We start from the raw sequence: 24,583 nt of genomic DNA, 5'->3' as shown, positions 1-24,583 counted from the left end.
GTTATTCTGTTGCTGCGTATGTCGAAAAATAACACTTTCCAATTTTTTATCCCCATTTAACGCTTCATATTATATCTCATAAACACGTATGTGATAATGTAAAACGCAAAAATTTTGCGCGATAACGATAAATGGACTTACGTCATTCTCGTTCTTCTTGTAGAGTTTTATCGTCCTTATGTGAAAATTGGCGAGTTCCTCCTCTTTTAGCACGGAAACACCGATACCGCCGTATTCCTCGTCTTTGTCCTTACTCGCGGGCCAATATTGCACGCACATTACCTACGACAGAGAGAGAGTTGCAATTGATAAACCTGGGTGACGATTTACAGAATTTTTATACAATAGACTTTAAGTTTAACCCTTCTATCAATGCATAATTTTTCACATTTTTATCAATGTACCCGGATACCAATTGTTCTGACATATTTTTAACATTCAAAATTGCTTGAACTCTCCAAAATTGTTTGAGGTATCTGTTTATTAACAGAAGAATTAATGCTAGGATTGCACGTCACTTCATTTGTCACACCCTTTACCTTGATAAAGTCAAAGGTCTTCGTCAGCATAACGATGCAGGAAGCCTGTTCTTGCCAGACCATCCGCCAGAATTCCGTCACCGTGTTCTCCATAGGTCCCTGAGTGACGATGTAAGCGTTCGGTTTCAATATACTCTGAAATGCAACATCAATATCGACACACTGTAATTCGACGCCCGCCACATCATTAATATACGCCTAAGCCTTGGGATGGAATAATCAGCTTGTGCAGGAGAGAGATAGATAGATAAATAAATGAATCCACAAATCTGCCGATAATCCATCTTTTACATGAGAAAAGACATGATATATTCGCTATGATATATTGGATCGCGTAAACTCAGAACACGCTTAATTTGTCTTCTCGAGCATTAATACTCGCATGCTTATTATCGAATATCGTGATATACTCACATCTACATAGGATGCATTAACGTAATCGGAATCAGGCTCGCCCTCTATCGTCTCCAATACTACCCTATTATAGTCATCTATAAAAAGAAACGGAGAGAAACATTTTAGAGCCCTTAGGTGGCGAGATCTCTTATTCTAGAACGGAAATAAATTCTAGTTAAAGGAACAGGCCGGCGATTGCAATCACCTTGTAACCGTGACTTGTTTCTTCTTTCTCCTTGCGAGAAAGTTAATTAACGAAAATCCGGAAACTGCCGCGAAATGGTTATTATTAACGCAATGAAAATTATTTCTTTCTACCGCGATATATATCGAAGAAAGAAATAATTTTGCCGCGATATATATATATATATATATATATATATATATATATCTCGAAGAAAGAGATAATTTTTATTGCGATTTAATGTCTCTCTAATAAAATTATAAAACTTACGTGGAATAAATTAAAACTTTTAGAATAGAAAGAGATAATATAATAATATTATATTATTTTTTTCTCATTATACCTATGTATAAAATAAAATCTTTAATTTATTCCACACAAGTTTTACAATTTTATTAGAGACATTGAATCAACTGCATTCGTTTATTCGCGGATAATTACAAGAGCGAATGATCGTTACGCAGCTTTTCATCGTTTCGAATCGACATTTTATTTCATTGCGTCTGCAAATTGTGCGTGCAATCAACGTGATTCATTTCCGGAAGCGGCAATATTCGCGATGTAATAAGACGCTCGATTGACGAGTATTTACTTACATGGAATACACCTTTGATTCTGATTCTTTTCCTTATTCGCGGGCTTTGTAGCGTGTCTGCACGAATGCGTTTCCACCTTCGTTGCCGTCTGTAACATAAAAATACAAATGTGAAATTAAAAAATTTAATCGTGATTGACGAAAAAAAATTCTAATTAGTAAAATAAAATTATAAAGAATTATAAAGAAATTTAACGACGTGTAAAATTATTTATCGTACGAAATTATGTAATGTCATATATTTGTAATGTTATATATTTTATGCTGCATATAATCATTGTTCGCACTGAAAGAATTAATCACGAGTATCTCACGTCATTAAATCATTTTTTTATCATCAATATTCTTATTGTTAGCTAGATTACAATTTAATCATTGCATCGTTGAATCATTGTATCACGCGTCAGTAACGTGAATATGCGGATGTTGAATAAATTGGGTTCTATACATAGATCAGCATTTAGGAAATCACAGAGTCTTTGTCAAGAAATATATGACATTGTATTATAGAGAAAAAAGGGAAGAAAAAGGGAGGAATATTAAATATTCTCTTTCCGCGCTTTAACAATTTATTCTTGCGATAAAATTGACAGTTAATTATAAACGAAACTTTGATTATAAATATGCTCGAGGAAAGAAAGAAAAAAAAATACGATACTCTTCTGAAAGTTTCACAATATCCGTATTGGAAAAAAGTTCTTAGCCGATAACGCGAAAAACTCGTATACTTCTTCACGATTAATGTATACAGATGAATCCAATTTTCCGTAGAAAGAAGCGTCAGAGAATTAAAAAATTTTTTGACGCCACGATATCGCGTGAATTTAATCGGAATGGCGAAAGCGAACGTTGGCAAGATGACGCCATATTTTTGGCGCGTGGCAAACAGCTGCGAATATTCACGCGATATGTACGCTATATTTTATTGCGATATACAGTGAAAGTTCGCAGTAGCCAGAAAGTAGTTTTCTTTGGCAGTGACAATTGCCCGACGTCTAAAATTCGGCAAACGAGGGAAAATTACGCGACAATCGCACGTGTCGCGTTATTTAGCGCTTAAATTTATCGAGCACCGTTCGGCTCTCTTCGACCCTTGTGTCGATGAACGGATATCTGGTATACAAAGCATTTAAATATTAAATATTTAAATTCAAATATATTAAAAATGTGTCGAAATTTTTCTCCGTCCAAAACAAAATACAAAGGGCCTTTGTATTCAAAAATCTTCTAAAATATAATGTAAATGGAAAGGAAACAATATTCGATGCCCAGCAGCTGTTATAAAAAAATTGTCACAATGCAATGTGTTACAAAACACACGCAGTTGGCACTTGGATATCCATACATTGATGAAAAGGTGAAAAATAGTGCATTGACAGAAGAGTTGAAACGCGACGACACGCACGGATGATTTTCCGATCGATTTCGCTTTCCCGATTGTGGGAATATTTTGGATTTTACACATCGATCGGACACGAATATATATCTCCATTATTACTGTCACCATTAGCAACTCTCCAGCTGTTAAAAATTTAATTAATTCACGCGGCGCATAAATGCGCAGCTCCCGGAAGTTTTTCGCATTCCGCGCGCCGCTTCATGAATACGTATGACGCTTTATCCGCCAGTATTTGTCGAACATCAGGGACTTTTATTTCCGATAATGCTGGGCGAGTTTAATTTAAAAATCACGCCCAGATGGTTTTCGCGTCGTCGCGCCGGCCGGATTAAAATTCAACGGCCGCCATTCTTCCGCTTGCCATTCGTTCGCCCCCTTTATTTTCGTCATCCCCCATGCTCTCGTTGTCGTTATTTGCAGATTCGCCGGATTTTTTCTCTTTCGCGAAAGAAAGGAGAGGACGCGAAAATTTCTCGGGAGCGGAAAATGCCGAAAATGGGTGTCGTATAGAAAAGAAATAATAGATAGATTTCGTCGATATCTCACCCTCCGCGATTCCCGGGCGATTAGAAGGAACCCGCGCGCCGCGAGGACATCGGATATCCCTGGGATAATCTCCGTTGGCGTATAAACTACGCTTGAGGGCCGCCCTGCGTCGTGCATATCGTACGAGAGAGCGGGGTTAAGAGCTTTCTCGTGTCGATGGCGAACGCCCGGGAAAAAAAAATCCGCCCGCTTTCGCCCGTGTTTAGGAGACGCTTATCGCGTGTCAGGCGGATCTTTCAAAGACGCGCTTACACTAACAAATGATATACCTTCGAAAGGACGACTGACTTTTTCGTCGATGCTTTATATATCGCGCGAAAAGACGTTTTTAAACCTTCAGAGCTCGTCACCGAAATATTTCTCAAAAATTTTTTATATATAAAATATCTTTGAATCCTTCTTATCTCTTTCCTCGCGAGGGTATGAAAAAGGGTATGAAAAATAGAATGGGTCCTGCGAAGGCCCGGTGTCCAAACGTAACTCGAATTTCTCAAAAGTGAAACTGCATATACGGGGAACAAGTATTTTCTTACTACAAAGGATGTAGATCAATTTTACGCTTCGTAGAATAGGGATGTGAGAGCAACTCGGTGAAATATGTAAATATCGCCTGAGACCGCTCACGTCTCCCCTGAAATAGCAACGCAGGGTGGAACGTGTTGAAGCTGAGATATGAAGCGAAGAATGGAGATCAGATCGGATGTATGTCGCTTTCTGAGGCATTGCAGTTAAGAATTCAATTGTGTCTTCGTCGTCCGCATGGAGTTTTCTTATTCCTCCTATGCATTACATGCTACTTAATAATAGGAATGATGAAGTAACAGAAGGTAGATTACGCTAGGAGAATTTTGACGGCGTTAAAAAAAAGATACGTGTTCTATCAACTTTGAAAATTCCAACTGAAATTTTTATTCCAAAACATTTCGTTTATACTTTAGACGCAAATAAAATCGCTCAGTAATTTAAAAGAAAAATTAAACTCAATAGATGCTTCTCTGATAATTTTTAAAGAAGAATATCCAGCTACATTAAAAAAAAATAACACGCTTTAATTTATGTAATGAAAAAATTTTGACGTTTAGATTTCAATCAGACCAAAGTATTTTAGAATTATCTTATCATGAGACGCGAAATTCACGATATTCTTGCGATAAAACGGCTTTTAATCGTCAGTTTTGAATATCTGCTTGAAATTGCCGGAATAAAGCATATCTTCGCGGAATTCGCGTGTCCCGAATCGCGGTCTAATGAGAAACCGATATAATAGTGAATCTCGATTTCTCTCTCGACCTACTCTTGAGAGACTCGCTTTGTCTCTTGACTGTCTGCCTATCCCCAAGTACTCTGTGATATCCGCAAGTATGCCTGGCATGTACATACGTACGTATGCATAATTGACTGCGTCACATACTTCCGCTTTATATATATATATATATATCTGTATTAACATGCAAGCAGATAAACTTATTGCGTCTAACAACTTGATCGATATTTCTCTTCGATATTTGTAAGAGAATCATGATTAAAAAACTACTATGAAACGATTGCTCGTTATTGTACCTACATCAAAATGTAGCGCCCGTTGTCAGAAAATAATAAGCATTTTTTTTTATTAACAATTCTACAGGAACACGTTTTTTTTTCTTTTTAATATAATTATATGCTCACCGGGAATTAAACAAAATCTCAAAATCATAAAACGTAATAAATCATTATTAATTGCCACAGTCGATAATCGATATAGCGTATCGAAGTGAAGAGTAGCCGTAAAAGTTTTCGAAGCGAAAGGTCGAGTTCGGCCTTTACCAAAAGGTGATCAAAGTTAAATGAGTAGACGGGAAATGGGATTTACCAGGTCTCACCTGAAACTCCACTCGGTATAGAACCGGGAATTTTCGGCGCAACTCGCAGAGTTTCGGAAACTGTGAGAGCTCAGTCGGCGCCGTTGGCAATGTGGTGCTCAATTTGCTGCTTCCCAATTCTTCCGCTGAAAACATATAAAGATGAGAAAAGGATTAGTAGGATTCAATAAGTAGCAAGGTGATTTAGGAACATTTATGACGAGATAACATTAAAAATAATATAATCTTAGATCAATTGAACTTACTAGTATCTTAATGTTTTGCAAACTAAAGTAGATACTTTAATCCTTATTTATATATGTAGGTATATAAAAGAATTGAGATTTTGTACAAAGGATAAACATATTGTAAAGTAAAGTTTGCTTGATGCTCAGTAAAGTAAGTTTTTCTTACTGCTTCTCTTTGCATTAAGAGGGCTCTAAAGAAAATTTAAATGTTTTAGGAAATGTTGAAATAATACGATATTTTTTTTATATTATATTTTTGAAATAAAATTTTTTAAATAAAATAAAAATTATATATGAATAAATAAAGTTATATATGAATATTATATAAATAAATAAACTAAACACAATTTTTACATATAAAATCCGCTTTTAACGCGTAACGTGCATGTAAATTGTCACATTTTTTGTAGAATTACTTTTGACAATGGGATACTCTTTACATTATCGCATTAAATTTTGTTCATTTATATTCTGAAAAAGATATTTCACAATAGTTACCAGCGCTTTTGAAATTCCAACTTTTATAATGTTACTAAATCAAATGTTGAGATTTCTCTCTCTCTCTTTCCTTCTCTCTTTTTTCATGTCGAAAAATATTCCTATATAAACCACCTTACAATTATATTATTATAGTAAGATTTATTCAAAAAGTTGTAATGTCATACACAACATATCGTTGATCGAACTACATGTTATGAAAAAAGAATCGCGAGAGCAAATTGAACACTTCTTTGAGCAACTGCGTTGTTTACTGAAATTTCTCGCTCGCAGAGATGGAATCTCTCTCGTTGGAAAGATGAGTGGAAAAACTAATTGTAAGATGTGAGAAACAGACGCGGTAGTGAGATAAACCGCTACTTCATTCGAGGAAAATTTGCAGCTGCTTGTCGTTCTCAGCACTTTCTACATACGTACGTACGCGCATTCTCTCGAGACATGTATGTACATACACACATACACTCACGCAGTCGCTTGAACAGATGCGAATGTGTGTATGTGTGTGTGTATGCATGTAAGTGCAGTTGTACTTATTACCGTCGAAAATTATTAATCTGCTGAGAAGCACGAGAGTTCTAAACTGCCTAGTTGAATATAGCTGATATCAACGCAACAATTTCCGGCAGTTTCGTAAAAGAGATAACTCTCTAATATCATATTAATTAGCTCCCGTCGTTTCGTTAATATAACATCGACTGTATAATTAACGCACATAGATGTTCGGCGTAGATTATTTCAAAAAGATTAAATAACTCGGCGGATTTTTCAGTTCTTTTCAGTATTATTCGTCTTATTGTTAGAGCAGAAAATTGAATAATAAAAAGAATTAATTATTGTTATAGAATATTTAACCGCGCAGGTATAAAATAGAGAGAAATTCTATAAAAATAAAATGACTTTGTGAAGGGGTATTTAAGCAGCTAAACTTGCTAATGATTTAATGGCAGGTTATATTCGTATTTCAGAGCTCTGCACACATAAAATAAATAGCTGACATTTAAATGTAAAAACGATTTATACAGAATGCCGAAAAATTTCAAACGCACGTAATATTACGTCCGATGCGTAGATGTGAGTGGAAATTGAAATTGATTAAAAATATGACAGAAATGCCATTCCATAATATCAATAGCATTTGTAACGAAACATGAACTGTTATAAAGAACTGTCGATTGTTATAAAGAACGCTAAATACGAAATTTTAATAAATTATGTGTATACCTAGACATGTGAATAGAACAACAAGTTTGATCAAAGTAAATCGTGCGTAATAATTGAACGGAATATATAAACCTAGTATTTTAATTATTTTCACGATGTTTGTTTGCGGATATTATTATTATTTGATATTATTCCGTATGTGTTCTCGCGTTTAATATGATCTAAAGGAATCTTAATACAACGTCTAACTCTGCAAATTGGGCCTTCTAATTACCCAGCATACTCATACGAACGCGAGGCTGCCTATACAAGGTACGACAGCCTCATTACCCTTTGTCTCTTTCAAATACAAGAAACTACGTTTAGCATATGCAGCAACGTAGCTGCTTCCATTCTGCATCAGCTTCGAGTTCAGTGTATCATCATAGAATAATATGTATTATGTATGAGGACATATCTCATTGATATCACATCTTTAATAATATAACAATCATATTTCCTCAATTAATATAGATCTTTTAAACAAAAATATGATAATTTAAAATTAATATATAACTTTTTTGTGTATATTTTACATCAAATATTTTTTTAAAACTATAATAACCGAAATTATATATTATGTTGATATTAATCAAATTTATATAAGCGAAAAAATACAAGATAAAAACAAATAAAAATTATTTCCGTCTTCGTTCGGTCAAATTTCGACCCGAAATACATAAAATACCATTGAACTTCTGGAACATCATTCGCCATTCCGCGAAAAATCGCACTAACGTCATCAATTTGAGAAATGCGCGAATTTTATTTTCTATTTATTGTTTTCCGCCTAAATAAACGCTTTCGAGAAATTCGCATTGAATATTACGTTCCAGACTTCGCGCGGCATGCCGAATCGTGAAGTGCGCGCGTTGGTAGTTGTTTATCGGTTCGAATTTATCGGCGGGATATCTATTATTAGACCAGATGTATGCACATGTACAATGCACCAATCACGTTTGCTAACGCGCGCGAGATCTTGATTAGGGCGCATCGAACGTTGTTACATATGCAGATACGACAATACACTTGTGTAGAGAAAAAAATATAGAAGCAAAATTGATATATAATAATATAAACTCTTCGAAACTTTTTAAACAAATTTTTGAATATTTAAGTTACATGCGTTTCACTACTAAGAACATGTCTGTAGAACCGTCATAAAAACAACTGCATTGTCGGAAAAACACGCAAAGGTTTTGTCCAAACAACTATAAAAACGTACAAGAACGCGAAAGATGAACTGCGTTGAAATTCATAAACATCGCAGTCAATGACCGTGTTTTGCAAGAAGTAGAGTTTGCTAAACTCATTAATCTCTCTCTCTCTTTCTCTCTGCCTCTCTCAATGATCTCTTACAGGGCGAGTTTAAATATTTCTTTGAAGCCTCATGTCGATCGGTACAAAGAGCAGACGTCCTCGTTTAAACGCGGCCAAAAGTCACGGATACTTTGAAGCCTGGTTGAGTAGCCATCTTCTTCTCTCTTGCTTTCGGAGATGAGCCCATCTCGACACGCTCCAACCATCCCGCGATAAGGTGACCTTTGACATACTCGTGTGCGCGGCACCAGAAATCTAATTAGATCTTTCCTTATCGTCGCGTATCTTCCCTCTTTCTCGTCGATATCGCCCGACTAATTACCCCTCTTCAGCTTGGTCCTCCTCAAACCTGAAGAGCCCTCGCGGCGATCGGGAGATGTTCTACCTTATATCTATCGCCCTTCTATTGCTATTTGAGGAATCGTTCCTTTCTCTCGAATAATATCTCTTCACGAAAAATCATTATTTTTATGCAGAAAAATCATTACATTCCGCTCCAATTCCAAAAGAAAGTAATTTGTTATATGTTTCTGGTTTTAGTATAGACTTTTAAAGTCTCGTAATTTTTACAAAGAGATCAAATATAAAATTATTCAACAATTCACGTGTTAAAATAACGTAAAAAGTATATAGATCACTTAGAAGAAAAACACAAGTAAACAAGATAATAAAATATTATATTTATATAAATAAAAAAATATTAAAATTATAAAAATATTAAATTTATATTTATATAGATGGTTCTGAAATTGGCTAAAAATATTTTCGAGACAGATTTCCCGAGATGACGTCGAGTTAAAATAGCAAAATATGTAAAGAGTATCGAGCCATTTTTAGAAATAATATTGAACGGTTCGGCATTAAAACGTCTTTTTACAAGATACGTACACTTCGTGGAACCCGGGGCCTGTTAGCATTTAGAGGAAGCCACTTTCGTATCTGACCACATTGAGCATTGTATTTTTAGTTGCCAGACACATTCTCTCCCGACCCGATGCCAAGCTGGGTGATTTCACCCTTCGGCCGATCGCTTCGAGGACTCACATTCTTCGAGACAGCCGCAATGAATTCCAACCGGGCGATCCGATTGCTCCGTCGAAAGGGTTTCGCAGTGATTACACAGAGTGATTGACCACAAAAGGGTAACTCGACTTTCGTCGTAGAATCGACACGTGTCGACGTAGAGAATTCTCGACCAGAGATCTTTCATTCGCTTATATGTATATATCCTTGAAGAATTTAGCAAATGCCTATTTATTTATCGCATCGATCTAATCGATCGCGTACTCTAATTCGCGAGCGTCATCAATTTCGCGGGAGATCGCGGCCGATGTGTTTTCATCTTTCGCTTTAACTCCTCTGTCGTAAATTCTTGCAGCCAAAGTGCTTTTCTATCGACGCGAACAGAGAAAAGTAATCGGGTAATGCATCAGGCCGACAAATAGAAGTTGTAAGGAATGTCCCGCGAGCAGAGCTTGCACGGTAAATGTACTGTTAAATTAGGCGTATCAAATTGGATCTTATACGAATCTATAATAGATATCAGATGTTTAGATGTCAAATGCAATCGACTTCGGAAAATCTGTTCGCAGTCATGCGCTCAGTTATGATGAAAGAGATTTATTTTTCCATTTAATAAAGATATATACTCTATAGGAATATATAATCATTAAATTATTTAAAAATTCTTTACTAAATAGAAAAATAATGCAAAGTCTTTCTATGGGTCTATTAAAGTTTAGATGTATAAAGTTTTTTTTTTTTTCGATTTAAATTTTCTACTTATTAAATTTAAATATATTTAATTAAATATATTATTAAATATATTTATTAAATATATTTTACAAGAAAGATAGAAAAGCTCTCTTTGTTATCCGCGGTATCATTAATGTTTTTCAATCTTTACCGATTTTAATTAAACATTTCAATCAAAATGTTTTAGCACAAAACCTTTCCTTTCGTTTGAAGGCGGGGCTGATATTTTCCATTTCGCAGTTGGGAAGCTCCACCTGCGCGTTATATCCAACCCACACATTTACGTTACGTCGTAAATTCTAACTAAACCCATGTAATTTTTAACCGAGTAACCCCGCCAAGTGCGGCGGTTAATTAACGAGAAACCTGATCCGTGCGCGTTATCCGGTGCGAACCTCGCGGCAATTGTTATTGTCTTGCGCTGATCGATCGAAGGTTTCAAGCCACCTAGAGAGAATTATGATACAATGGCGATTTATTACAACATTGGCCGTGCCGGCAATTAAGCGTGAATCGTAATTCCATCAATCCATGCGCGTTACATGGCCAATTATCGAATCGCGTCCTCCCTCTCAGCCTGGTCGATCTAGTTTACATATTTTGTGTCTTGCGTCAACATATATGGAACATGTGCGGAATGTCGCGTGGTATAAAAAGCATAACCACCACCGCCACCAATGTCATAAGCAGGATCATGTTAATTTCACAACTACGTGACTGCGCGTCGTGCATTAATTTTCCGTCAGCGGGGAAGGGGGGAGATACTGCCTGTGATAATAATTACCGACAGTTTATAACTGAAGTTTCACATTAATTCCGCGCAATTTAATTTTGCTTTAATTAAGGCAGCATATTATATACGTGATTAATATAAAAGATGATATATATGTAATCTCTTCTCTCTCTCTGAAATATTGAAAAGAACACGAGAATATATCGAGTACGTGTGGAACTGAAATGATATTGAGGATGAGAATTTTTCAAACAACCGGAATGGAAGAAATTTTGTTCAGACTTATACTTTCTGACCAATCAATAAGACGGTACGATTTCGCGATAGTTTTTTTATTCGCCAAGTATTACGAGGATAAAAAGTTCTAGCTGCATTCCACGTGTATGGAACTGTAAGAATTTCCTCGATTTCTTTTCGAAATTTTCAGTCAACCTTGTTACACTTCTGATTTATAGAATAAAATTGATGATTCGGTATAAATTAAGGCACTTTTTGATTTGACGAAATAAAAAAATTAATAACGTGAGACAAGAATAGATGCTACTGATTGTGAGATTCCTTTTGCCATATAGAGGTAGCTTTTACCCTAATACATCGTTGTTGTGTGTAATAAGGATTCTCTAATTGGGATTATTAAAGGATATACGATCCCCTTACAACGGGAGATGTATATATACATTTGATTGATTCATATCCCAGCCCCTTTCGCAAATCACTCGCTATTGAACGCGTCTTAATACAAAGGGAACAGCGAGGCAAAGCAAACGTACGTATATGTATATACACTCGAGTCTGTTATCAAGGGATATCAAACGTAACCGCGTCGACGTAAGAAGGGAAGAAGGGTGAAAGATCACCAGTTACGTTGCTTTACTTTCCCTCCCAAATAGTTTTAATCGATTCTCCCCTACTTGCCCACAACTCTCCAGGTAGCACTTTATTGACGTAAGGGCCGAAAATACACACGCCGAGAGATTTCGGTATCGACCATATTTTCGCAAAGGAATACGACGAAACGCCATCGCGGTTTTCCTCCCGTCAGTGACAACCCGAACGAAGCAATTCGATCAGTTCATTTCGAGTATATATCTTGGGCCGCGTGTTTCCTCGGAATTCCTGTTTTTCCTTACTCCCCGAAGAGCGGAAAGGACGTATTTCGTATTACACTGCGCGAAATTGCCTCGCGTTTGTCCCACCCACAACGCTTATTGCGAATAACGTCATAAAAATAAATTATTACGAACTCCGTCTATGTACACGCTGAGTGTACATTCGAGAATTCAAAGTCTATATGCTGCGGAATAGAACTCTATTATTCGGACAACAAAATGTTCGGATAATCGAGTTTTCTGAAAATCGAACGACCATGTCTTGTAGAATATAAAGAAGATTTATTTATCATGCTATATATACGTTCTGGGAAATATATAACGAAAAACAAAAATTATAATTTAGATTTTCTTCAGTCTCCGTTTTATCTTTCCAGTATATGTCTGAGCTTCTAGTTTACATATCTTTTTTAATACAACTATATTAAAAATGCAATTTGTTTTCTTACTGTGCTTTATAAGATTTATTTCTAAAATATGTACACATGTTTCAAAGAGGACACATATACATATAATCTTCAGAAGCATATTGTCTCCTTAACTCTTCTTTATTTCTGGCGCAGCTTACTGTAATCATTTCATTATTTTAGATGTACGTAATACTTAGGCACGCGTCTAAATATCGTACTTGCATAAATTGGCACATACATGCGGAATGTTTATTTTTGATTCTTCACATTGTTCGGACAATCAAACGTTAAGCTGTGCTCAGATAATGGAGGTCCTCACCGTGCGTCTTTCTAATTCCGGAATGAATTGCGAATCGAGGGTGAAACGTCAGATCGTGTAACGCGCATCTGGATTCGACACAGCGCATGTGTGACGCACCTTCGATTTACGGTGCAGGTGCATCCGCTTGATTTCGTCGTCATGGAACGCTGATAACGCAGCAAAGCGTGTTATCCTGCGTCGCGAGATTTTGGGAGGGGATTTTGAGTTATGCCGAGGAAACGAGAACAATCGACGAGCCATCAGCTGATCGCATTCGACGTCGATTCTTATTTCTATCCATCGCGGATTTACGATTGCGACCTGATTTTTGCTCATGCGATGTAAACGAACCAAGTACTAGACTGTATGTGTGCGTATGTATATGTATGTATGTATGTATGTGTGTGTATGTTGTATGTGTGTGTATATGAGAGTGGGCGGCAAAAGTATTGCCAGATCAACCGATTGGCACGCGCTCGAGAGGACCGAAGAGATCAAGTTAATATTGTGCATTTGTTCGAGGGTCGCTCGTGCACCCCGATTTGCGTAATGGAAAGTCGCGAACGTAAAGTACTTTGCGTTGGCGTCGATTTCCGACGAATATTAGGTCGATTATATATCACGAGAATTTACGTTACATTAGGCAAATTATTCATACGTTAAATTAACGTGTCTATATATAAAGCCGTGTTAAATTAAAAAAAAAAAAAAAAAGAAAGATGAGCAAAACTTTTAATCTCAATCACAAGATAGAAATTCTCGTAATTAATATTTTCTGCATTTTTAATTATAGTTATATTCGGTTATATTTTTACATCTCTCTCTCTCTCTCCCTCCCTCCCTCTCTCTCTTTCTCTTTTTCTCTTTTTGCGCGATATGAAATAGTTGCATTAATTTTTAATGCATTGAAAAATATACGCTTGAAAAAAATAACAGATTAAAATTCGAAAAATATTTGTGTTACAACGGATAAATAAATATTCAAATATTTTGATATAGAAGCAATATGTATAACAAATTTCCAATATACATTAATGATTAAAAATAACAATTCTCGTAAAAATTGTCTCACTGTGATTTTTGTGTAAGGTCGCGAATAGACTTCTCCATTCATTGTCGTTCCGTATTATCGGTAAGATCTATCGCAAAGTTTAAAATTCCACCTACGTCGAACTTTTTAATCTTTTAAGGATGTCGAAGAAAAAGAAACAGCGCGTTTGCGATGCCGTATCCACCATAAATTGTAGATGCATAAAACGTCTCGTATATCGTGAAATATCGTCGCGAATTAGACATTTTACGGATTTAAAATTGGTTCAACTCTTGGCTTTAGTAAAGTATATTGCGCCCTTCACTCTTTTCTGTTACTTCTTAAGATACGTCTCTTTGTAAATTCGTAAGCTTACATCTGTATAATTGTCTCACGTGTGTAACAGTCATTCGAGACATGGGTAAATATCTCATAAATCGTTAATTATAGCTCTTGTGGAAGTTGCAAAGCTGCAAACTAACCACCGAGAAATTTCTGAGTGTAAGATATTTATTATTATGTGACCAAAATCGTACATAGCGCGATATGCATCCCCGTAATAATTATATCGAGACCATTTCAGATTCGCGGATGTAAAACATAATTACAACGAAATATCATAGCACGCAGAAATATCCTGCATAGTTTCCAAATTAATTAAATTAATTTTATTACGAATGGTTCGGCTTAATATCATCCGTATGCGTAATAAATATTAATAACTAACACATTAACATATAATGTACATATGTATATCAGCATATATATAATTATCATTTTAATTGTGTATTGTCGCATGTTTTTTTTTAAACTCTTTGTATAAGAGCTTGTGTACAGAGCTTGAGTTTACATTGAAAATAATGTGCGCATATAAATTCTATACACAAAATTTATTTTCATACTCACTCTACACAGATACTGCGTCTCTTCGTGTGTATTACATAAAACGACATTTATGAAACCAGAAATATCCTAATTAACATTTTATTTGCTCGAGCACGCTATTTATGAGATATATCGCGACATAAATATGTTTTCCCAACTTGCGGGACTCATACAAAATATTCTACGGATCATATTGTCACTTTATCAAGAGGGTTCGCCATAAATCATACAGTCAACATCGGTCAACATTCGTTCTCCCGAATAATCAAAACTTGAATATCTGTTCAAGATGAATTCTTTTAACGCAGTTTCATTTATCGTTTTTATTTTATCGATATGTGAAACGAAAATAAATTAACCTCACGTGAAATAATAACAAGAATTAACACAAATTGGACCGATATAAAAGAACAAAAAAAAAAAAAAATAGAGGAAAAAAATCAAAGTACGCAATCAGCGTTGTTTCGTATATCGTTGTTTGGCACAGCTCGTATTGATAGTTAGCCAATTTTGCATCATTGCTCGCCAATTTCGGCAATGTTTTTTGAAAGCTGAACTTGATGAGCCAGGATTAATGGCGTATCAAAATAAGGCCAGCGTTTTTTTTTTCATCGAATTGCCAATAAAAAGGAATTGAATTTTTTAGCACATCCCAACGCGATCAATCAATAAACCAATGTAAATACATATCGGCGAACGTAATGGCAACGATATCGATTGGATCGGACATATCCGCGATGAGCGGAAACTCCGCTGCCGTTGGCAGGCCTAATCACTTCGACTTGTCGGAACATAATGAAGCGTGTACTATCGTGTTCGCGAAGCCAGATTGTCATATCTTGCAAACTGAAATTCTGTAGGATTTTAATTATAATTTCATCGCGAGCATGTGCAAGACACATGATTAAACAGGAGAATCAAATAAAATTATAGTACGTCCTAATGCATAGAAAGAAGTATCAAAAGCGAAATAATAAAAGCTCTCTCAATAGATTGAAACAATAAAAAAATCTATACAATAAATCTTTTCATTATCTGACTGATTTTCGAATTACAATTGTTTTTTCGCTGCATGAATTTTTTGTTTTAATAGTTTCAATAAGCGCGCATCTAATAAAAATCAATTTACAAATTTATTTTATATGCAATGTAATATGCTTTTTATAAAAATAGGCAAGTCACCGTTACTATTGATTTTTTGCTATTAGAATTTGTTTATACTGTATAAAAAAAAAACAGGCTTTGTATAATGATAAAAAAATTAAAGTTGGAGGCTAAATGATTGCCATAAAATTATCATTACGGATAATTCTCAACTATGAAAGAGATTAACATGATGTAATTGATAATTGACGTTCGAGACCGCGCATATACGAAAAAAATATCTCTCTAAAATAATTGAAAAATATATTTAATAGGTAATTAAATGTATATACGAATGAAGAAGCAACACAATTGCGACATCAAAATAATCAAATTGTTAACATGCACATTTTAGAATCCGCGAGACACTTGTATCAGCGAGATGCTCCGCATCGTAAACGTATTGTTGCTATTATTAATTACGCACGTTAACGATGAATTAAGCAGAACATCGTTCGCAAATTTAACTACTGGCAGCGCAAACATTCACGGTAATGAGTTCGTGAAAATTTCAGTTAGAATTCCGAAAGCTAGAGGAGCCGGGATCTACCGGAAACGGATGTGGTCTCGAGAAAGCTGCGGCAAAATCCGCGACATCTCGACCCACTTCTTTTAATACGACGTATATTCTTTGTAACGTTCGGGTTCTTTACTCTTTCGGAGAAAGAATCTGGTTTCTCCCAGAATAAATAGTCAAGTCGCCTCTGACACTCCGACGACAATTACGTATAATAGGATGAAGGATAGTAAATTATTCACGCGCGAAGATCGAAACTGTAAATTACAATTAAGATTCGCGCGATCGCGAAATTAGTTACGTCACTCGAAGAATAATGTATTGCAAAACATTATTTTAACATTGCGTAGAAATGTAAGTTGAAGTAGGTACATTTTTTCATCTTTTATTCAAGTGATTTTCGTTATTCAACGCAAATTAATAGGTTCTCTTTCAACGCTGCGATTGAAGAGGGGAAAAAAAGCAGCGAAGGTAGAAACAAATCCCATTGTATATAAAATTAAAACAGGACCCGCGCGAATTTTCAATTCACGATACTAATATAATAAATTGCTTATTTCATTTGTTTTACACAATTATCATCTCAAACGAAAATTTATGATACTTTTACATCACTAAATTATACTATATAATATAATAATTATATATATTATAATATTTATATATTATATATGTTATAATATATTTTATTCTCAATATGCAAGAATCCTATTTCTTTGCATTCTATTTAACTGCAACCCAAAAGTCATCCAATGAACACATAGTTCGAAATTGTGACGACATAGAAAGAGAGAGAGAGAGAGAGTCAACGCAAAATTTCGCAGAGCTTGACAACAAGATAGTTAACAAACGGCGGGAGTAATGCATTAACGGAAGCGCGAGAAGATAACGTATATAGTTCGGGATTCGGAGTCTGAATCGAGTCGCTGGGCGAAAACAAATCGGCGAAGTTGTCGGATCCATTCGGTCGGCGAGGAGCGATAACACCGCCCTGGGGGTGGATATTCTCCATCGCTTTGTCGCGCGGTCGAATTATGAAAAAGAATTCGAAAACCAGAGACAGGGATGATTTTCTTTAAGATCATCCCTCCCTCTTCCCTCTCCCTTTCTTGCGGCAAAGAAAACTAGCGAGCAGAAAAAGAGGATTCGTTGTGCGCTCGACTTCGAAAGAAAAGAGGGAGAGAGAGAGAGAGAGGGAAATTTTCCTCTCTCGCTTCTATTATTCCACCGCCGGTTCATTTATACTCCGGCGGAACCCCTCGTTTTCCGGGCGACAGCAAGACGGCGAACGTTCCTCGCCCAGGAAACAGTTAACGGGTTAAATCTTGCTTTCAAGTTGAGTGACAAATGATTTCGCGATATTAATTGCTACTTGAGAGAAGCTCGTGTTGTTTTATCTTTAATATGTTTATCTACAACTGAGATAAGCTGAGAGAGGAATCGCTTCTTACGTATATCCTCGTTATATATCAGAAGAAAATGTAAAAAAAAAAAGGGACGAGAAAATCGTATAAATAGAGACCGCATGCATCTTTTTTTTTCATTTTGATGCATAACTCTCTCGAGAATTCAGAGGATTGATAACGCCCCGCGGAATTGTCGTTAGAAAAATTTATCGCGCTTCGTTACGTGATTTCATTTTTTTTATTCTGGTATTTTCTTCTCTCTTTATCTCGCGGATAAAACGAATTTAGAGCTCCCTCGTCGTATATATAACTGGATCTGTGAAATTTTAATTGCACGGTCTCCTTGGAGAGACGTTACCTAATCGATATGTTGAAACTCCCCAAGAAACGATGCGATGAGAAAATGCTCGATTATTGTTATTACCCAAGGGCACTTAATCAGCATAGGGGGACATCGTTTAGCTTAATAGCATACGTTGTAGACGATGATTAATGGGCCTGCACTAAATTCGCGATATAGAGGTATCGTGTAATACTATCGTATAAATACTAAAAGTGCTTGTGATATGACGTGACATGACGATCAGATGCATATTTCGTCTCGAAATTCTTGCGCAATATTGCGACGACTTTACGCATGACTTCCGTGAATTACAAAGAGGGAGAGAGAGATGAAACTGCGATATTAAACACGTAAGTTTGCGCGACTCAAACGCGCATCTTTCACACAGCTTTGTATATCTAAAGTTGAATATTCTGATTGAGCATAGAGAGAACACAAAATGTTCAAAAAAACACGCGAATGTCGGGAGATTTATTAAATTCCTGCTTTCTATATTGTACGATATATCGTACAATATATGTGTGCGTATTTAATAATAATACAAAAAATTACGGTAAAATTTTAAGCTTTTGATTTTACAACGAAAATTTAAAATTTACATCCGCAGGCAGCATATGTGTGCGTGGATTTTTAATATTTCCGAGTCAAAATTTTTCTCCTACTTTTGACTTCAATATTCACAATTTAATATTTACTTAGATATTTTCCAAATTCCTCTGTACTTATTTAATATTTAAAAATAATTTTGTTACATCTAATATCTGTGCCTGGCTCTTACTAGCCCTTTTTATATCTAAATTTGTATTTATATATCAGAGCCTATTCGATTTATTATTTTTGATTATTTTTAAACAATCAGATCACCCTATTTTTTAAGTTTACCGATGAAATGGATTGCACTACCCTTTAAGCCTCGACTTCGAGTACAATTCAAGTTCCCGGCATTTCCTCGACAAAGCTCCTATAGAAACGGTCATTCTTAAATCGCGATATCACCGAGCCATAGAATCCGGCCTTAAATTCTCAAGCTCGTTTAAACTCAATGCGCCGAGGGACACGTTTGTTCTTTAAATCGTCGTCTCCTCGCTTAAACTCGTGGCGCGATGCGCTGTACATATGCGAACCAATATATGGGAAAGGGTATCGCGATAAATTTTCCAGCGAAGTAGCCGCATTATAAATTTCTGCGTCGGGCAGTTTTTCCGATAAAGCGTGCAAAGCTGACTCGCTGTATCTCTAGTATCCTCGCAATCCACAAATCGAAGATCCTCGCAGAATCCTTTAAAAGTGCGAAGAGTTATGTACGAATAAAAAATTCGCGATTGTTTAACAGCAAAATGCAAGTTTTTTTATACAAAATTATCTTTAAATTACCCTATTTATTGGCAGGATAAATTAAAATCGCCATAACATTGAATATTTAAAAAAAATATAAGATTGTAATTTTCATAAAAATTTGTATGTGTGAAGCTAGCATATTACATATACAAAGTAATACGATTATTCTAATATATGTATGTATTTTATTTGTTACAGGTAGCATTGCGATACATAGTGCGATTCACGCGTAGCGTCGGGAGTGCCGTGTAAAGTGTCGCGCGTCGGGAGTGCCGTGTAAAGTGTCGGGCGATCGTAATTATTTGTGTTTTCGCGAATGTCGTAAGTGCTATGAAGGACCAAGAGAGGAGGAGGAGGCCCGGAGAGGCATCGGGCGACAGCAAGGCAACTGTAAGGTATGCAAAATAACAATTTTTTTTTTCTAAACTGCATTATTTATGAGATGTTCGATCGTTTCTAGACTTTCAAAATATCCTTTCAAAAAAAAAAATATATATATATATATACACATATATACATAATTTGAATATTTTGTTTTCAGATCAATATGCTGTGTACTACAACTCCGTTTGCACGTATCGGTGAGTCAAAAATTGTTTATTTTATAACATTTTTATAATAAGGTAATAAGGGGTGTGAAGTGTCTCATTTCGTGGAAACTCATAAATAATTAATAGTTCTGGCTTTATTTTTAATAGTTTTAGAGTTCTTGAAAGTTTAAATAAATAGTTCTGGCGATTAAAGAAAGAATTCTGCCTTCTAAAAATAAAAAATATTAATTAAAACTAAATAAACATCAGCAAATCGCTTACAGAACTCTTCTTAGAACTCTTGTGGAATTATAAATCTTTTATAAATTTGAACAATTATTGATAAGGAAAATGTCGTGGGACAAAGTAATATGCTGCGTGAAGTTGACATATCAGTTTGTCCTTAGGCATTTTCTTTAGCTTAATGGCCAGAACTATTTGTTTAAACTATCAAGAACTATCTAGAACTATTAAAAATAAAGTAAAGATTCTTACTATTTATAATTATTTCACGAAATGATATGCTATAGCTTCACACACATACCAAAAATTTATATGTATTTTTACTAGAAAATTCGAAACAATGCGATACACGTAATATAACCGTACGATTAATATGTAGAAATTTTACGTTGCGCCGATACTGCACTCGACGTGTGCAAATCCCGGATAAAATATTTCTGCCAGTAAATTGGACGAATTTCGCGCCCGGGCGCGATTCGGCGTGGCCAAAGTTATTCCCCGATTCGTGGGGCTCTCATAGTTCGGTCGAGGAACGACCGAAATCGATGTCCTACATTCAGCGGGGACAGGAAAGGACGGCACGGTCCGGTCCACTCTGGAATGTTCCAGGGTGTCGATGTATATTTTTGCCAACGTACCGATCGCCAACGAAGATTCGCTCGCTTCTTCGAATTCGCGGAGCAATCGAATTTATTTCGTATCGATCGATCGAGTTTCGCCATCGGTTTCGAGATAAAAAAAGTCGCGGTCCTGTCTCGTCGGTGACTCTTAACCCTTTCTTGTCTGCTAATACGAGAGACGGGGATAAAGTACTTTATCGCGGACGCGATAAATCCTTGAAGAGAGATCGCTCGAAATTGCAAAAAGTACTCGGATGCACCCCGTTATAAATCAATTTCACATTTATTCCAGTTTTCATCGAACTTAGAGATGCAACGTCGATAATTTTCCTCACAAGGATTCGGATTGAATTTATAATGGGGGTAAATGTTTTGCCACAGAAAGGGATATCGATCGCGAACGTTTCGTGGATATTAGTGTGGCGAGTGTGTTTGCAAATGCGGTAATTTGGCCGAAATTAGGCCGCAATTTGGATTTCCGGATCGTGTTTTCCGTATGATCGAATTACGCGTATTCGTACGAGATAGTTCCCGGCAACGCGAACGAGTGAGTGGATCGAATCTTCGTCGAGCGCGGATGAATCAACATCCCCGGGATCGGATCGGGTTTATTGTCGAACAAATGGTGATGATTGGCACGCGCGGCCGCGCGCGGATGTTTGTTGAAAATTCGCGAATTAGCGCGCTCGCTTCTAATTCAGGCCGACTCTCTCCTGTATCTCTATGCCTGTTTGTAATCGGGCACAACGCGTCGTCGAGAGCGCACGCGCCGAATTCAGCGCGTAACGCTTTCGCGAAATCAAAAACTCTTCACTGAACAAACGCGTTTTCTATCACACGTTTCTATTTTCAAGATATTGTTTATTTCATTTGCTTTTTTATCTACAAACTATTTTCTATCTGGAGATTTTACTATTGATTTGATAGTCGATTTCTCTTGCCCAAGGCAATATAGACACGTATACGCACATATACATACATATATATTATATATATACAGAAAGATTTCGTCAATTAATTATTCTAAACAAATAAAACAATTAAATTCTAAATATATTCTAAATATATAATATATTGGTTTTTGTGAGAAATATTTATTGCACTTAATTCAAGAAAAAAATAATTATTTCGAAATAATTATTATAAAGTGATAAACGCATTAATTATTAATTTCTAAATAATTCATATTATAATCATAAGAATGTAATTTTTTAGATAATATATTGTAACTGATTTCTGTAACTGTAACGTTATCAGTAAATTTTTTATTACATAATCACATAACGATTGTTTACTGCGTTTGCATTGATATTTCGTATAAAATGTGCGTATTTATCAAAGAAAAAACGAGTCGGACACTGCGCCTGTACGCGATACGCACTGGTATACGTATGAATTAATATTGTTATATATATAATCCTTTCAATATTTCATTTCAATCCAGAGAGAGATCTCGACAATGAATTATATCAGGCAACAAATAAAACAATTAAATTCTAAATAAGTACATAATATGCATGCTTGGTTTTTGTAAATGATATCTCTTTTTAATTCTATTAATTTTTATTGGGAATTTTGTTCTTTGAGACAAAATATATATGCTTTTCATCCTTTCAATATTTTACTTAATCCAAGAATAATTATTTCGAAATATTAATTATAATGCGTAAACAATAGCAATATATAATTAAATTCTAAATAGTTAATAATATATAATAATATAATAATCAATAATCATTAATATAATAATCATAAGAACGTAATTTTTCAGATAATATATTGTAACTGATTTCTGAAATAGTTATAGCATTATCAATAAATTTTCTATCACATAATCATAATAATTGTTTAAAAAATATAAATAAAGAAAAACAAACATTAAAGAGCTATCGACGTCAGGATCCGCTAGTGTATATATATGTATAAGTATAAAATACACTGTAAATTATACTCATTACACATTCAAGGAGAAATTCTTTGTATCTATATAATATATATTACATAGATATAATATATATTATATATATATATTATATAGATATAAAGAATTTCACCTAATTATTTTCGTGCAATGAAATTATCTAATCATTTCGTCCTATGTCTGACTTAATCTATACTTAACTCCTTGAATGCGTAATAAATATAATTTCCAGTGTATTTATATACATATATATATATATATATATATATATATATTATATAGATATAAAGAATTTTGCCTAATTATTTTCATGCAACGAAATTATCTCATCATTTCGTCCTATGTCTGACTTAATCTATACTTGACTCCTTGAATGAGTAATGAGTATAATTTACAGTGTATCTTATATTTATATATATATATATATATAAAATATACCTATATATATATATAGAAGTATAAGATACACTGTAAATTATACTCATTACGCATTCAAGGAGTTAAGTATAGATTAAGTCAGACATAGGACGAAATGATGAGATAATTTCGTTGCACGAAAATAATTAGGCGAGAAATTCTTTATATCTATATAATATATATATATATATATATATATATATATATATATACTGGCGGATCCTGGGGGGGGGTAAACCCCCCCCCCTTGCAAATTAAAAGAAACAGTTTTGCTGAATTTGTTTAAAAAATATAAATAAAGAAAAACAAACATTAAAGAGCTATCGACGTCGTTGATTCTGGAATAAAAGCTAATCATGAAACTAAAAATATTAAATAAAATAATTTTGCAAACCCCCCCCCCCCCCATTATCGAGGTTAGGATCCGCTAGTGATGTATACATATACGTATGTGTATATTATTATTTCAATATTTTATTTCAACCCAGAGAGAGATCTCGATAATTAATTATTCTAAGGCAACAATAACAATTAAATTTTAAATAAGAAATATATATATATTTTCTTAATTATTAATTTTTATCAGGAATTTTGTCCTTCGTGAAAATATATATGCCTTTCAGCCGCTCAAAATTTCATTTAATCCAAGAAGAATAATTATCTCGAAATAATTATTGTAGAGCGATAAACGCAATAATTATTAAATTATAACTAATTAATATAATAATTATAAGAGAACGTAATTTTTCAGATAATATATTATACATAACTGATGATTTTTGAAATAGTTATAACGTTATCGATAAATTTTCTATCACATAATCATAACGATTGTTTTACCTGCGTTTGCATTGATATTCCGTATCGGACATGCGTGTTTATCGAAGAAAAATCGAATCGGAGGCTGCGCCTATACGCGAAACGTACTGGTACACGTACGAATTAATACTGTTTGCCTGCTGCGTCTGTCTAGAGAGTCAACTCGACAGTGATTGAGCTCGCTCGTTGACAAAGGTCGTTACACGGGCGTTTTGTAAACAGTATCATCCTCCCGCCTATCTATATCTACTACTGTATATGCTCTCTCGTAACACACGTAGGTACATCAGTGTAGCC

The 24,583-nt window shown here is 35.0% G+C and overlaps 1 protein-coding gene across 2 annotated transcripts in view; it reads right to left on the bottom strand.

The window, feature by feature from the left end:
* Window positions 1-24,583, bottom strand: part of Ptp36e (protein tyrosine phosphatase 36E) — a 68,872-nt gene that overhangs the window by 5,164 nt on the left and 39,125 nt on the right. For both annotated transcript variants that reach the window (XM_083042735.1, XM_083042736.1), the window contains exons 3-7: window positions 5,522-5,646; window positions 1,716-1,803; window positions 954-1,030; window positions 540-674; window positions 142-282 (exon numbers count right to left, since the gene is read on the bottom strand). In XM_083042735.1, coding sequence (XP_082898861.1) covers window positions 142-282; window positions 540-674; window positions 954-1,030; window positions 1,716-1,803; window positions 5,522-5,646 — 566 coding nt within the window. The remainder of the gene's footprint in view (window positions 1-141; window positions 283-539; window positions 675-953; window positions 1,031-1,715; window positions 1,804-5,521; window positions 5,647-24,583) is intronic.

Source organism: Prenolepis imparis, unplaced genomic scaffold (genome assembly GCF_030444845.1).
Source record: "Prenolepis imparis isolate NDT839.2.m4 unplaced genomic scaffold, iyPreImpa1.0 SCAF_7, whole genome shotgun sequence".
Classification (NCBI taxonomy): Eukaryota; Metazoa; Arthropoda; class Insecta; order Hymenoptera; family Formicidae; genus Prenolepis; species Prenolepis imparis.
Note: the sequence above shows the minus strand (reverse complement) of the source record. Positions and strands in the feature narration are given on the sequence as shown.